The sequence below is a fragment of the Mustela lutreola genome, chromosome 3 (genome assembly GCF_030435805.1).
Source record: "Mustela lutreola isolate mMusLut2 chromosome 3, mMusLut2.pri, whole genome shotgun sequence".
Taxonomy (NCBI): Eukaryota; Metazoa; Chordata; class Mammalia; order Carnivora; family Mustelidae; genus Mustela; species Mustela lutreola.
Window position 1 is genome coordinate 149,349,079 of NC_081292.1, and position 17,667 is coordinate 149,366,745.

The 17,667-nt window shown below is 35.9% G+C and overlaps 1 protein-coding gene across 6 annotated transcripts in view; it reads right to left on the bottom strand.

The window, feature by feature from the left end:
• Window positions 1-1,682: 1,682 nt before the first annotated feature.
• The window catches only part of LOC131827147 (sodium channel protein type 2 subunit alpha), a 137,762-nt gene continuing 121,777 nt past the window's right edge, over window positions 1,683-17,667 (bottom strand). For all 6 annotated transcript variants that reach the window (XM_059167139.1, XM_059167140.1, XM_059167142.1 and 3 more), the window contains 6 exons: window positions 16,125-16,406; window positions 14,808-14,861; window positions 11,714-11,851; window positions 11,249-11,353; window positions 6,968-7,238; window positions 1,683-5,380 (listed from right to left, as the gene is read on the bottom strand). In XM_059167139.1, the coding sequence (XP_059023122.1) occupies window positions 4,185-5,380; window positions 6,968-7,238; window positions 11,249-11,353; window positions 11,714-11,851; window positions 14,808-14,861; window positions 16,125-16,406 (2,046 nt within the window). In that variant the 3' untranslated portion in view covers window positions 1,683-4,184. The remainder of the gene's footprint in view (window positions 5,381-6,967; window positions 7,239-11,248; window positions 11,354-11,713; window positions 11,852-14,807; window positions 14,862-16,124; window positions 16,407-17,667) is intronic.

Genomic DNA, 17,667 nt, shown 5'->3' on the forward strand with positions numbered 1-17,667 from the left:
TATCACAAAGTTCATATGTAGTAGACACTCAAATATTTATTTAGTCCAGATGACAGGGAAAAAAATTACCTATGCAATCATTCTAACATTTACTTGCATAACTTTTCCTCTTCAACTTTTCCCGAAGTATTTTTTCTTTAAAAAAGAAGAGAGGAGAAACATGTTTGCATTGTGCATCTAACATACTGACCACGACGCAAAACTTCTTTTCCTATGCGGTTTCCTTCCTCCTTCCTTCACTATTGTGACAGATACTTTATGAAGCGGCTCTTCCCATTTTTGCACTCTCCTCCCTCCCTCGACTTCCCCCTGTTGTTCTTCCCTCTTTCCTTCTCCTCCACCTTTCCGTCCATCCTCTCATTTTCTCGGCTCTTCTCGTTGTAAACCCATCTGTAGTACGCAGAACGCGGGAGAACGTGTGCTTGTGAGAGATGCCCCAGAATAGAGACGTAGAGACTGGAAGTCTTTCCTGTTTAGATGTGTGACATGATAATGGCAAACTGGATGTATGTTTTATGGGGACTATCTCCCCTTGGTCCAGATTAATGGTTTTTACCCGACAGGGCATGTAGGATTCACCCAAAAGAGGATTTTATGAATCCATAGTTTCCTAAACCACCTGTGTATTCATCTCACCCAATATGCACTAGGGATAATTGGGGAGCAGGTTGTAGGGTGTGTAATTTGAAAAAGCTCTCAAAAACAATACTGATAGAATTCCCTTTCACCAACTACAGTGTTAGAATAGAATCGCTGATATATAAATAGGTCAATGTCAGTTCCTTGCAGTATAAGATAAACACCTCAAAGGCCACTATATTGGAAGCCCCACTTTATATGCAATGAATTATATAATGAAACTCTGAAATGGGAAAGGGGCATTTCCTGTAGAATGTTTTTTTCCTATTGGGCATACAGGCCCTCATTCACTGACTTTCAGCCCTTAGTAGGAACAGCATCAATGGCAATCCTTAAAAAAAAAATTTAGGTGTTTAAGTCTCAACCCAAGAAATATGAGTTCTGTTCGTCTGGTCTTGGTCCATACACTGGTATTTTTTAAAAAAGCTTCTCAAATACTTCTAATATGCAATCAAAATTGAGAAATATTTCCCGAACTGTTCATAATTAAGTAGAAAAATCTAATGTGTTTTTAATTATAATGTATGAAGACTTGAGATCTAAGCTCACCTAGAATTTTTGCCAAGGAAATTATAGAAATGAATATAATGATACACTATGGATTTTTTTTTATAGTGACAACAAATTACCAAGGGTTTAAAGTGTCTATAGAATGTAATTAATAAGAAATTGAGTGAACAGAAAAGAAACAAGAAAAGTATCCTGAATGAAAAACAAGAGCCAGAGGAAGGAATGTAAAATGCAGGGGAAAGTAGATCAAGAATACACAGGGAAGGGCTCCTGGGTGGCTTAGCCCGTTAAGCGTCTGTCTTCCGCTCAGGTTGTGATCTTGGAGTCCTGGGATGAAGCCCCACATTGAGCTCCCTGCTCAGCAGGAACCCTGCTTCCCCTCTCCCTGCCGCTCTCCTGCTCTCTCTCTGGCAAATAAATAAATAAAATCTTAAAAAAAAAAAAAAAAAAGGAATACACAGGGAAGAAACTGAAGTGAAAAGGAGAACAAAACAAAAACAGTAGGTAGACGGGAAGGAGAAAGGACACACAGCTTAAAATATTAGTCAATTTTTTAATTAAGTTTTGTAACTCTCCAGTACTCTACCCAATACCATATCTAGATTTTTGGCCAATATTAAAACTAGATATCCAATACACTCTTCTTAACTGATTTCCATTCCATGAAAAAATTTAAAGATGAATTATTATATTTAATGTGTATTCTTTACATTTATATTTTTTCTGATAGATCATTTTTACATGATAGAAATTTACCTTTAAATGGCATTTCAAAGATAGAAACAAAGACAGAACAATTAAATACAAAACAAAAGCAAAACCTTTATTCTTTTGGCTTGATTGTAATGTGGCTTACCGTTCTGTATGGTAATAGCATTTTCCTGCATGCATTTCACCAACACACTACAAGTCAATAGCTTTAGTATAAAGAATCTACATTTAATGTTGCTTGTGAGAGAAAAACAAAATGTTTTGCTGTAACTGGTAATATGATTTCACTACCTGGCTTTGTGAGGGAAAAAAAACCAAAACTTGGGTCCCATTAACATAACTGATACAGTTCTAGTGCCATACGAGTCAATAAGAGTAAGATCTATCTGGGTAAACGAACACGGGAAAAAAGACCAACAATTTACTGAATAAAAAGACTAGATGGAAACATCTGATCCAAGCAATGCCAAGAATATCAACTGATCTTTCCTTAAGCCTCTTTCGATGATAAGGCGTTACTATTTGAAAGCCAATGAACGCTGGAATCAGTCTGAGATTTGTTTCACATTGAAATGTGTGCAAAGTTTACAGTACTAATAAAAAAGCGGAAACCTACACTGCGTCTTAGTCTTTGTTTCTTATTTTGTGAAGTGCTGCAATTTAAAAGTGCTAGGAACAGAAACTAACAATAGTGACTGTGACATCAACCTGAAGATACTTTTAATTTCTCATTTTATGTACAAAAGGCTGAAAAATAAAATAAAATGAACTTTGTACAGTATTTATATTTTCTTAGAAAACTCTAACCATATAGTTTCAACAGATTTAAGCAGCTTGCAACATGTTCGTACAGTCAAGCTTTTTACCATAGAGTGTTCAATTAAGATTGGAAGAATAAAAAGCAAGAAGCTCTTCATTGTTTGCTGCAACCTATTGCTTAATGACATGAAGAATGAGGTCTTGGTCGAACAATTTGCTTCACTTTACCACTGACATATGGCTTCCCAGATTAGACTTCGGGACAGTGGAAGGAATAAGATATAGCAGCATAGGCAAGATAAACATGCAGCAGTGACAGCTTCAAACTATAATGGAACCAATTACATCATATTACCTGTTGAAAGCTTGCAAACTATACTTACTGTGGTACATATTTGATGCAATAAATACTGTGCTTAAGTCGTCATTTTTGTTTGCTCAAACATGCACCACTGGGTAAAATGACTATTTACAAAGCGGACTTTTCTTGTTTAAATTGACATATACTCTGTCAACCTCACCAAGAGCAGAAGATGGCTAAACAATACTGCAGGAAAAAAGCAGAGTCAACTTTATAAAGTGGTGGGGACTGCTTTTTGGTCAATTCAGGTTCTTAAAAGGATCAAAAGGATATTTTTAGTTTATGCCAAAGGACACTTATCAAAAATGGTATAGTCATGCTGCCAGGACTCGGAATGACTACGTAATGGTGTATGTGTTTCTCTGTGTGTATACATATATATGTATATACACGCACATATACATATATACATATATACATGTACATATAATGGATCATGTAAAAATAAAACGATTCTTCAACGCTCGTGAATTCTATGGAACATTTACAGGCACATTAAAATTTTTCTGGATGAGAAACCTTAAAAACATGAATAGCTATTTAAGCACCTCAAAAATCTAAAAACATCCTGAAACAAGAAGTAAACTCTTTCCTTTTGTGATGTGGGTTTTTTTTTTTCCTCCATGTGTGAATGAGAAGTGCAGCATGCCTTCATTTAAAATATATCCAGTTATACAACAGAGAAATGCAGAATTCCCTACCTTTAATCCCTCTCCCCAAACATAAACCCATATACAAAAATAGTCACATATAATAGTAAACAACCTGGGAATTAAAAGAAAAAAGGTGATAAATTCACAGCATACATCTTGTAAAAATATGGCAGGTGTGGTAGTTAAATCATAAACAGCGGTGACGATTACTATCATCAAGTGTCACGTGTTGAATTTACATAAAAATTTAACTTCCCTCCCCCCTTTAAAGTGGTTCCTATAGTCTGAGTAGCCATTACATCTCTGCTCTTCAGCAGTGTCAGCTGGTTGTGAAAACAGAAACCTCCCGTCAATGCTGTTTTTCTGGTTTATTGAGTCCCAGTTTGCTGACCAGAGGTCTCTGTCTTGTTATAGGCACTGACCTTAAGTATACATTTGTAAAAACAGTCAGTTTGGCATAGACTTCCTGTGGGAGTCTTGTTGACACCAATACATCACCATCACAGGCTGTAAACAATTGATCACAAAATGGAATTATTCTTTGTTCCTTTTTACTTTTTACTTTCCCTGATATCTTTCCCTTTGTCTTCCTTTTCTGATTTGTCTTTTTCAAATTTTTCTTTTTCCGGCTTGGTCACACTATCATAGGAAGGTGGAGAAGTGGTAGAAGGCGTCACATCGGTTTTCTCTGGAGTTGAATTCTCATTTAGTTTGTCAATAAGGATTTCTTCTTTGATAGGTGTTCCCTCACCTTCTTTGCCTTTGTCTTTCTTGTAGATACACGAAACCTTTTTAACTTTTTGCTTCAAGAGGTAGCGTCTATAAGCCCTCTGGATAACGATAGCAGACACCTCCTCTTGTTTGCGTTTCAGAGTGGTTGTGATGGGCTCGTAGGAGACTTTGGAGGGGTTCGATGCCATGAATCGCTCCTCCATCTGTATTCGAAGGGCATCCATCTCTCCACTCTCACCCAAAACACGCTTTGTAAAGGCAAATAAAATATCGAGGCAGTGGATTCGGTCCCCACTGACCATGGGTAGGTCCATGGCGATGAGCTGGACTTTGTTTGGTTTGGCTATGAGAAGAGGAGGATCCAGGGCAGCTGCAAAATCAGAGAGCTTGGCGAACTCTATAAACTGGGTGGCATCAGGATCAAACTTCTCCCAAACCTCATAGAACATCTCGAAGTCATCCTCACTCAGGGGCTCTGCACTTTCTTCAGTAGCAACACTGAAGTTCTCCAGGATGACAGCGATGTACATGTTCACCACAACCAGAAATGATATGATGATGTAACTCACAAAAAAGAAAATCCCCACAGAGGGGTTCCCACAGTCTCCCTTAACTGAGCTTCCAGGGTGATCTTTTTCAGGGTCACAGTCTGGAGGTCCGCTATTAAGAATAGGTGCCAGCAATCCATCCCAGCCAGCGGAGGTGGTAATTTGGAACAGGCAGATCATGCTGTTGCCAAAGGTCTCAAAGTTGAACATGTCATCAATTCCAACTTCCCTCTTAACGTAGGCAAAGTTGGACATTCCAAAGATGGCGTAGATGAACATGACCAGGAAGAGCAGGAGGCCGATGTTAAACAAGGCAGGAAGGGACATCATCAGAGCAAAGAGCAACGTGCGGATCCCCTTGGCCCCTTTGATCAGACGCAAGATTCGTCCAATCCTGGCGAGCCGGATCACTCGGAACAGGGTAGGGGACACAAAGTATTTTTCTATCAGCTCAGCCAGAAACATGCCTGTGGAAAATCAAGAAATACAAACAAACCAGTGTTATATTTAATATAAGCTTTACTATGTTATATTAAATTAGTATTTAATTTATTAAGTTAATATTATATTAATATTTAGAAGTGAACGAAAATTTACATGCATCAGATAATCATTAATTTTATAAAATGTGGACATAAAGATTAGGTAAACACACACACGTACACACACAATCTGTGGTATTTGTTTAGCAAAAGGAAACTGGTGTGTTTAGTGTTAAAACATTAACCCCTGTATGCTAACTGAGGTTTCAATGGTCATTTTTCCTAGTTCAAGAAAAGCATCTATTGAAAGATTCAACCACTGAAGGCCTAAAGACATCACAAAGTATGGGGAAGCCCAGCAAAGGAGTGGACTTCCAGTTCTAAAATCTGGTTCTAGTATTGGCATAAGAACTAGTGGACAAGGCTTGTGATTTTTCGATCAGAATAGGATCACCATTGTGATCCATTTTATTTGGAAGGTGGCAAGAATGATGGATAGGAGAGAATCCAGGCTTTGGAGACAAACATACTTGTGGCTGAATTCTATCCCTTTTTTTTGGCATCACTAAATGGTGATAGTATTATTATTAAATAACTAATTATTATTAGTTATTTTTCTTAAACTTAGTACTTACTGAGCCTTTTCTCTGTTCTAGGCATGCTACTAAGTGCATCTACTTACATAATCTCATTTAATTCTCACAATAACACTTTACAGAAATATTCCCTGGAAAGCCAGGGTTTGGAGGTAACTTGCCGTAGGTTACAGAGCTGGTAAGCGGTGGAAATAGGCCAGATCTGTATGATTCCTGAGTCTCATTTCTTAATCACTAATATGACCACCTCATAGCACTCTTGTGAAGATCAAACAGAATGGCATATTGCTTCAAGTGTTTTAGTCCACCAGAGAAAGCAATTTAAATAGTGGAATACTATTTTTTCCCCTCTGTGTATGTTTTCTTTTCTCAAATAGGCAGAACCTGGTCTTAACTCTCTTATATTTACTGCCAGTACCTCATTTAATGCTCTATACTTAATCAGTTAATATGTATTAATGAGTCTGTTTTAGTTTTTTGAACAAAATGTCTACTTCTGGAGAAAGAATATTACAAGCCCTAGAAACTATTTGAATCCAAAGATAAGATGAAGTTTATGTGTGTGAATATATGTGAGCAGGCATGCAAACTCTTCAAACTATCAATAGTTTATTTGTGGACAATTTGATTCATTTTATTCATTTTTGGGTGCATGTGTGTGTGAATTATTTATTCAAAGCAGTACTTGTCTATACCACAGGAGTGTGAGTGACTATAGCAGTGTTATGACAAATTGCAGTTATTGTCTTCTGAAATGAGGCAAGATGATAAATGAAAGCTGAAAAACATAAAATCTTTTTTTTTACACATCATTTCATGCACAGCATGCAACAAGAGAAATGACAAACTGAAGAAAGGACTATTAGACTTTTATCTGAAATTTTGGGATGAATGAGAAAGATTAGTAAGAAACACTTTCAAAGTTTTAAACAAATTTTCATTACTAACGTCCCTGAGTAAAATAATCTCTTCTTACCTACAATAGAGAGAATGACCACCACAAAATCAAAAATATTCCATCCGATGGTGAAATAGTAATAACGAAGAGAGATTAGTTTCAGCACACACTCTCCGGTGAACAGAACTATAAACACCAGATTAATCCAGTACAGAATGTTTGTCATCTCCTGACTCTGGTCATCAGTTTCCACCATCATGGTGACCATGTTGAGGCAGATGAGGATCATGATGCTGATATCAAAGACTTGTTTGGTTACAAAATCAAAGACCATTCCTTGGAATTTGTTCTGGAACAAGGAATATGCAAAATTCAGTTAGAAACATAAAGAATATCAAATTTGACTTACCTGCTTTTACCATAGCAATATGAAAATGTAGCTTTTATAAGAACACACCATGTTTATCTAATACTTGGAAGAATAGTTTATATATGGGCATATGCAACTTTTTTCAAATGTATTTTATTTATACTGTTCATATCAGATTTTATAAACTGACCGTAAGAACCACGTATCGTGTTCTCAGTGCCCATAACATCATCAGGGGTACGGCAGACAGTCAGCCAATATTTGCCACTATATCAAATCTTTGTTATCCCATGTATTGGAAGTTGGTATCAAAGCAAACTTCAATGAGCTAATAAATACTTTTCCAGCTTTTTCCCTCATGTTTATTTTTTTCTAGTTTCTGTTTTTATCGTCTTTCCCCAAAGCCAGAGCACCTTAAATTTCACCTGTGAAGTTGTTCTAAAAAATTGTAACTCAAGACAAAGGACATATGTGGAACACCTGGTGAAATCCAATTAAATTCTGTATTCTATTTAAATGGTATTGCACCACGGTTGATTTCTTAGCTTTGATTACTGATCTATGGCTATGCCAGACTTTACAATAATGAAAAGCTTGGTGAAATCATATGGGGATAACTCTTCTGTAAGAATATATAATACTCTTTTAAAAAGGTATAGTCCACAATCAGATGTTCAAGTTTTTCCTTATGTGGTTTGGACCTTATTTCCAAAGACTAACTGGCTTTTTGTCTTGTTTATGAAATTAAGTCCTCATCTTACCAGTTCTGCTCATTTGGACCCTGTTTTGTACCATTTTGCCTACACCTGCTTGGTATTTCAGCCTTGACTTAACTTGCACTAGGCTGTTCTCTAGTTTCTTAACTAGAAACACTGATGATCTGTTACCTTCACACTTCATAGGCTGCTTTCTCAGATCTTGACATGTTTATCCATCTGGATTCCCTGTACGAGTGTTCTGACCTCTCCCTGTTGAGAGGCATCCATTACTCCCTATGGAAGTTCTTGGACATCAAACACCACCTGTTTGTTGTATTTTTCTCTTTTTTTCTTAGTAGATATCTGGTTTGCTGGACCGGACTTCTATTGCTTCAGCTGAGCCTGTCCTTCAAGAGCCTTCTTCAACTTGATGAATGTGAGTAATTCCAGTTCCAAGCCCTTCCTTCTTAGTGTTTATTTACTGTAGCTTACCTTTCCAAGTCTCCTATGTTTCTTTTATTTCTACCCTTCTGATATTTCCTATCCCTCTTAATAAAGTTTGCAGATTATACTGTGTCATTTTGTCTTGTCTCCTTGTACTGAAACAGACTTCCCTCACTCCTTCTCTGGTGACAGTAAATTCAATTTGAAGTTTTAAGCACTTTGTGTCCTCAGAAAACTTCATGTTTACATTTGTCATAAAATTGATGCCACTGTATTGCAAATGGTTTGTTCTTATTTATTTTAGTTTTCTCTTCTAGCTGTTTGAAGGCTTTGCAAAGACAGAGCAGTGTCATTTTTCTCATAGATACAGCATCTAGAGTGTAGTGTGTTCAAAACTCCTTAAAATCAGAAGCTTTTTTTTTTTTTAATCAATAAAAAGCTCCTTAGATTTTCTGCTCATGTAATTTTCCAATGGGTCACTTTGAAGTATAACTCCAATCCCCAATCACTAATCACTATCTCCAATTTAAACCCCAAGGTGTAGTATATGCTGAAGGAAGCTACATAACCCTGGCAGCCTTGTTCACCAAAGATTTATGTTCTCTCACTTCATCTTGGCCCTTGACAGTGATGACGAATCCTTTATCCCTCACTTGTTCCAGGATAGTTCCAAATTTCTAAAAAATCCTCTATTCTTTCGCCTTCTTTTCTTTTTTGAGAGCATCAAAATCAGTGTAAAGAAATATTCTACTTCTTTTTGCATTCATATTATCTTGACTTTTCACACATATCTTTCATATATTACTCCATATTCATTAGAGGACTCAGTCCCTCTCACCTTTAAATCTAACCTAGACCATTCTATTCTTGACCCACATATTATGTGTGATTTTATTCTATATTCCCTCTCTTCACATTCTTCTTCTCCAGAACTCTTGCTTTGCTTCAAACCTAAACCTCTCTCCAAACAAATCCTAAGAAACTTTATTTTAGGGGCGCCTGGGTGGCTCAGTGGGTTAAAGCCTCTGCCTTCAGCTCAGGTCATGATGTCAGGGTCCTGGGATCGAGCCCCACATCGGGCTCTCTGCTCAGCAGGGAGCCTGCTTCCCTTCCTCTCTCTATGCCTGCCTCTCTGCCTACTTGTGATCTCTGTCAAATAAATAAAAAACCTTAAAAAAAAAAACCTTTATTTTACTACTTCTAGATATTCATTCTCTCCCCATCTCCTTTCGATTGCCAGCTTCTGCAAGCTAGCATCTCTAATTTTTGTCTCCATGCTGTCCCTTCTTCATATCCTGCATGACACTGGTCATCCAGCGTGTATGGCAAAAACTTTTAAGTTCTCTTTGTTGGGTCCTTCTTTGTCTCCCTTATCCAATTAATAGAAAACCTTTAAATTTCACTCCAGTGACAGCTCACAAATCCACCCACTCTAATTCATCTCCACACCACTCTGGTTCAGGCTACCTCTCAAACAGCTACCTCTGAAACAGCTCCAAAGAAGGCTACAAAGCATACACATTGTCCCTATCAATACTGGTTGAGTGATCTTTACAAAACAGAGAATGAACAGGTCCCCTTCAACAGTTCCCCAATGCTCTAAGGATAAGAGACAATTTTTAACGTGGCTTACAAAGTTCAAAAAAATCTGGCCCATCCTAACTTCTTCATTCTCAGCATATCCCAGTGAGCCCTCCCTCTGTACTCCAGCCTCACTGGCCTTCCTACCTCAGGGCTTTCACACAAACACTGCCCTTCTCCTAAAGGGCTCTTCTCCTGACAACAATTTCCTGTGGCAACCAAGCAACTATTGGCAAATATATAATTAGAATAGCCATAAAAAATCATGAAGAGAATGATGTCATCAGATTTAGAAGCAAGATGCTAGGGGAAAATATGAAATATTTTTAAAACCAGAAAAAAAACAAAACCTGTGACTTGTTTCATAAAGGATTCCATGTAATCACCAGAGTGGGATAGAAAATGGGGCATATGGGAGATGTACTGATTATTTCAATTGGTCCCCACTGCACTCTGTGAACATTCACTATTTCACTATGTCAATTCATTCATTCACTATCATGTTAATTCATTCATTCACTATTTCACTATGTCACTATTTCACTATGTCAATGAGGAGCTTCTAGTAATGTAGAGAAGAAAACATATGCATATGTATGTATGTATGTTTTCTTCTCTACATTACTAGAAGCTCCTCATTGACATCTCTACATTACTAGAAGCTCCTCATTGACATCTCTACATTACTAGAAGCTCCTCATTGACATTGGCATAGAAGTGTGAATTTTTTAAATTTACATTATTTTATATGCATATATATCATAGCTATATTATATATTTTGTGCTTATGACATATATATCACATATACTTTGGCTAAGATAAAAATTTTGTTTTGCAAATTCATAAAAATACTAGTGTCTGGCAATTCGGACTGTGTAAGTGATAAATAGCAGATCTTTCTGGGAATTAAAGCATATTATTTTATTAACATATAATGTATTATTTGTTTCAGGGGTACAGGTCTGTGATTCATCAGTCTTACACAATTCACAGCTCACCATAGCACAGACCTTTCTCCCAATGTCCATCACCCAACCATCCTATCCCTTTCCTGACCCTACCCCCACCGCAACCCTCAGTTTGTTTCGTGAAATTAAGCATCTCTTGCGGTTTGTCTCCCTCCCTGGCCCCATCTTGTTTCGTTTTTTTCCCCTCCCCAGTCCCCACGACCCCCCATTCTGCCTCTCAAATTCCCTCCATCAGAGAGATCATTTGATAATTGTCTTTCTCTGATAGACTTATTTCAGAAAGCATGTTATTCTTACAGCCGGTCGAGGTATGGGTTTTTGTGGTTTCTTTGAACCCAGTTTTTTCATTGCATTGTAGTATTTCTTCTGTTCTTCTGTCATAAAAATGTCTTGACCTCCAAAGTAAAGAAATAAAACCAAAACTTGTTAAAATCATGCTAGCTAGAAAATCCACTTCAGTCGTTGTGTGAAAATTGGCTTCCACATGCTATTCTAGTGTTGCCAATCTTTGTATTTACAGAGACAGATGCATGTATTCCATCTATAAATTATTCTATATTAACCAGTCATATTTCTATACTAAAAATATCAATACATGCTATCTGAATTAGCAATTACTCAACTACTGTAATTAATTAAATAGTTCAAAATAATTTCAGAATTTTATATTCCTTCTTTTAGCTGATTGCATTTTACTGCTAAAAAGAAACAGTATGAGATGTTTAACATTTTAGAATAAAGATAAAGCTTTAGTATACTTATCTTCTTTTTCTGTTGGTTGAAGTTATCTATGATGACACCAATGAAAAGATTCAGGGTAAAGAATGAACCAAAAATAATAAAGATGACAAAATAAAGGTACATATACAGATTGTCTTCATATTTGGGTTGTAATTCTACCTACAAAATATTAAGGAATGATAACTATTAGGACTACTACTTGTTTTATAAAAAAAGACATCAGCTATTTTCAATTCTCAAAGCATGTCTCAATTGTTGAAAATGGAAAAAAAAAGATCAAGCATTAAACAGATTTTATGAAACATCAACACTATTGTGCTTGTTGAAGAGTCCTGCAAGACCATTCACTGACTTGACAAAGTGAAACAACTCACAGAAAGGTCTAGATAATTAAAATTAATTTCACCCAATAAATTTCTAGATTATGACTGCACTTTCTCTTACAGGCAAAGACTTCCAACAGGGTATGCAAAGTCAGGATTTCCCCTTCCTGCAGAAGAGATGTTTGAGTCACACTATATTATGTTAAAACCTTTAAAATTTATTCTCTCTGATTTGGGTTTTTCATTTATAAAATGAAAATAACAGAACCTTAACCTCAGAGGGTAGTTGGGAAGATTAAGCATATTAATACATAAAAAGAGCTTAAGGAAACAGTGCCTGGCCTATAGTAAGTGTAAAGGTTTGTTTTCTATTACACATTTCTTTTCATAGGCTAGAATTATTACTGTATGTGTAATAATCTGGGTACATCTGTAGGTCCATTCCCTTCTACAAATGAGTCTAAGATTCATCCTACTTAGTAGGCTTTAGGTATAGTTTCTGTAACAATGATGCCTTGTCTTATCCAGCACACTTTTGGTCAAAAAGAGAGTGACAACTGCTGTGCGCTTTGGTTGTGATCTTTATCTCAGGACTCACAGAACATTGTTCTAACCAATTCAGTTAACCAGTCACAGGTGGTAATAGATACAGGTAATGATCCATTGTGTCATCAAATCAGTTTAGAGGGTAATGGCCAACATGATATGTTTTTCTAATGGAAAATAGAGTAAAATGGAAAATATTAGAAATACTGTAAAAGTACCTATTCTTTGATGAGACTTTTATTACATTTATATGTGTATACAGTGAACAGTGATACAAAATGATATTTTTAAACATTTCAAAATTAAATACAATACATACAGAAAAGTGCACAGCACATTAAGTATAAAATGTAGTGATAAATTGTTATAAAGTGAATCTCATGGTACAGGACATTGTCAGGAACTCAGAAACCCTTGATGTATCCTTCCCAAACATAAACTCTATAATCCCTGCTAGAGGCAATCATTATCCTGAATTTTGTGGTAATTCCTTCCTTGCTTTTTCTTTAGAGTTAACAGGTAAGAAAGCATTCTTAGACAGATTAGTTTTGTCTATATTTTGTCTACTGGATACAATTGTTATAGCTGTTATATTTTTAGATTCATCTATACTGCTATGTATGCTGTACTCACTGTATAACATTCAATTATTTGTCCATTTCTACTACTTTTGAGTTGTTTCCAGTTTTTTGCTAGCTCAAAAAGTTATGTTCATTCTTGTACATCTTGTACATGGACTCTGCTATGCATGTGAACAAGTTTCTGTAGGATATATTGCTAAAAATGAAATTGCAGGGTTAAAGAATATCTTGAATTTTATTGAATGATGTAATAATGCCCAACTTCTTAGAAGAAATATTTATCCATTTTGTCTGGTCAGTATTACATAAGAGTTCTTATTGCCCTTTGTCCTTGACAATACTTGGTATTGTCATAATTTTTAATATTGACGATGAGGTAAATGTATAGTTAATGTCACGTTGTAGTTTAAACTTGCATTTCTCTGATAATACTGAGAGTAAGAGCAAACAACTTTTCACAATTTTAGTGTCCACTTGGATTTCATCATTTGTAAGTGCTTGAATTATGTAGCAGATAGTGTCTGCTAAGTTACTAAGGAAGGAACCAAAAGAAAGATGCATATCAGGCTGCTGCTAAGGAAGGTAGAGAGAACTGTAAATGAATTAGTCAAAGAGGTAGGAAACTACCATAGAAGAAAGTGGTTATGAGCCCATTGTTTGTGGTCAGAGTTAAAAAACATGTACTACCACTTACCACATTGAGCCTATCTGTTTCAATAGTAAATGGAGTTAATATCAACCACAGCATAAACGTTGTTATTTAAGATTAACTGGGATAGTGTAAGAAAGCCCTTGGTAGAGTTAGTAGTAATAAGTAGTAAATAATTAGTATTATTCAAAAAAAAAAAAAAAAACAACCCATGACTGGGATTTCTGATAGCACTCACAAAGATACAATGCAGGGCACTTCGTTCTCATGCTTGCTCTCTCTCTTTTTTTAAATAAGGCAAAAAATTAAAAAAAAAATTTTTTTAAAAGCCAACAACTTGGGAATTCTTTCTTAGCTACCACTTGGCTATTGGTGCTAGCAAAATAACATTTTGAATTTAATTACTTTGTTCTGGCAATATACCAGAAGCTAATCTCTTTTTTTTTTTTTCAAAATGTGATTTCCTTCCCCATTGTTGAATAGTGAAAAATTAATGAAAATTGTACAAAATTTTCAAAAGTGCTGAGGTGTGTAAGGCAGACGATGAAGGCCCCTTCCATCTATAACAAAATCTCACTTCCCAGAAACACTGTGAAGTTTTTGTTTGTTTTCTGTTTGGTTTTTTTCCACCAGTAGCCAGATTCTTCCTATTATAGGGAAGATAAAAAGATGGAAGAAATCTGTGACAGATGAAGAAAGTGCATGTTGTGGGTTTCTAAAGCACAAATGGCCACAAATCAGAGCCAGAAATAAAATGTCTCATTTTGCAAAATCAACAAAATTTTAAGTACAGGGTACCATGCTAGATACTAGAAAAGGTATGTTAGAAGATGTACAATAAGTAGAGAAAAACATTCAAATCAAATTTTGGAAAAAATAATGTGAAGTTGAGTATTTTGTTTTTGTAATATAGACATTTTCTACACATTGATCCATTGTTTTTTATTAATAAATTACAATACTGTGGAAATATTCACTGGATCAAATTAGACAAACCTCTCTCTAAACAGACTTACATTTCGCGAATCAACAGCTGCATACATGATATCCATCCATCCCTTAAATGTGGCCTGTAAAAAAGTCATACCATTTAATTTTTTCCCCACAAATTATAATTTTAGAAAAGAAGTTAAGTATCAGATTGATTAATTCAATCATTCAAAAACAGGTACATAAAAGTTTGAGGTTAGTATTTGAAATCTGGGCAAAGTTTTATAATAGATGCATGGAAAATACTTCAACTTTACATTCTTCCATAAATCTATAATTATATCATGGTAGATTATAACACTATGCTACCATAAAAGCAATTATCAACAATCTTTGACTCTGACATATCTATAAGAACATAACATGAAATTTGATAAAATCACATCAGACAAGTTGAAAAATATGTTGCATTGTTTGATTTTAATGCTTTCCATCCTCATTCTTTTCTAAATGGTATTACCACCAATCACTAATCGTGAAGATTTATTCTTGAAAAATCTCCATATTGTTGATTATACTATTTTGAGTCATTATTCCATAAGATGAAGTAGTTGCCTAATCTGAAGACAAACATATTCAACTGCAATTTACTCTTTTAAATATTTGTGGGTTTTGTGCAGATACGTGCACCTAAAAACAAGTTTTAGACATTATTTTTCAGTTCCTTAGAACCACGGGATCTGTCCTTCCCCCTAATATTCATATAGCATTGGGTATCTTGGAGGTGGATCATCTCAGGGGGTGGTCGGTTGAGAAGCTGAATGGATTTTTATGAATTTCTAACAGACATCATAGACTTGATAGAATATTTTTACTTGCAGGATAACAAACACCGTATTTGAAGGAGTTCAAGCAAGAGGCAGGAAAGGGGGGAATCAGAGTAGATAGATGTCTGTGTGACAGATGTAAGGTGAGGAGTTTGGTTACGGCCGTCGTCAAGATTGGGTGGATGAAGGCCTGATGAGGATTTGGTACTGTCTGGTAGCTGAGGAGTACAGAAATCAATCACTCCCCACCCCCTCCACCCACACACTTCTCCAACCCCACACTAGGCCCAGTTCCTGTACTTTGCTCAGAGTAAGGGTAGGCTAAAAGCCTGGGGACCTTCATAGAAATCTCAGTAACACAGGACTGGTGCTGGGGTAGCTGATGCCTAGTCTGAAAGACCATAAACTTTGCAGAGCAGTCCAGTTTCCTGCATGGTGCAGAAAAGATAGTTCAGCAATGATTACAAAGAATCTAGGCAGATGGGCTTGAGGAAATATGTATTTGGAAATATTGAGAAAGGAGATTTCAGACTCATTCAATAATACATCACAGAGAACAATAAAGTGGTTACTTACTACTTGAAGCAGAGAAAGATATCCAAGTCCTACATTATCAAAGTTTACTTTCACATTTTTCCACCTGGCGGTTTGATTGCTCTCTATGAGTGCTTTACATTCGCTGTAGTTGTTGACCACACTTACATCAAACATTTCTCCAGTGGTGTAGTTAATACAATGATAAAACTTGCCAGCAAAGAGATTTACTCCCATGATACTGAATATTAGCCAAAAGATCAGACAAACCAGAAGTACATTCATTATGGATGGAATGGCTCCTAAAAGAGCATTGACAACAACCTGGCACAGAAATGAGAAGGCAAAATAAGTGAAAACTCAGCAATCGTGTTGGAACACTATTAAAAGAACAGCAGCCAAATGACAGAAAAAATATCTGCTTCTAAAGTTAAATATTGAGCAGAAACTAGTATCGTGTAGCTCCAATAGAAGAATTTTACAATTGTAGTTCAGAATGATATAAAATCTATTTTATGTTGTAGAATGTTTTCTCAAGAGGTACGAAGATACATAGAGCCAATTTTCATCGAAGAATGGAACTAATTATAAACACAAATAGTGACAGGGCAATAGAAACAGTGTCAGCACAGAATATCACAGTTTCTAAAAATTTGTAAACCATAAAATTTACTATCCAAAATTTCAAAGTAAAAGAGAACAACACTTCAGGGTCAATTTCCAGAGCAAAAGGGAACACTAATAATAGTTATTCTGAGAAAGCAAGTATAAGCCAGTGTAGTCTAGGGTCACCCTACAGCTAAAACTTCAGAGTGAAGAGATTAGAGCATGGAAATTGAATATGTGACAAGGAGAAAAGGGTTTGGAAGTCCGGAGCTCCGTGTTCCAGTTTACATCACAAATTAGCTGTGCGCCTTTGGGTGAGTTGTTTCATTTTTCTGATCCTCCTTTGGGAAATCCCTTTCAGAAGAAAATTCTCATAAAGCATTGCAATTTGAGCCTAGGGTTCTCACTTAATGGCTTTGTTACTTGTAGCTTTCTCAGTTAACCAGGGCTTTCAGGAAACATTTTTCAGCACTTTTTAAAATTATCCCTCAAGGAAATATTCAGCTAAGAATGCTGTTCGGTGCAAGTGCACCTAACCTACATTAGCAATAAACTTTATCAATGAGCAGGCATGTAAAATATAATAAGTACATGTATTTATCCTCCTCAACTCCTTTATGGGGTAAAAAGTACATACAAACACATACATACACACGTACATACACACATAAATACATATGAGTAACAATATCTTACAACAACCATACCAAATGCGTATTTGGCAAAAGGCACAACTCATTTACAAATTAGCCCCTGGAGCCTATTCAGTAACGGATAATATTTTAAAGTATTTTGAATGAGAGTAGCCTCTAAAGAATGTTGTTACAGTGTTGTTGTTTTTTTCTCCTGTAGAGTGTACTTTTATAAGGAAAAAATTTAAAAACCTACATAATGCCATTTAGGCCTTGTATCAGACACACTCTCTTAAGCATTCAGACTATGTCTTAGGACTTAAGGGGCTGAAGTTGTCCATTTATAA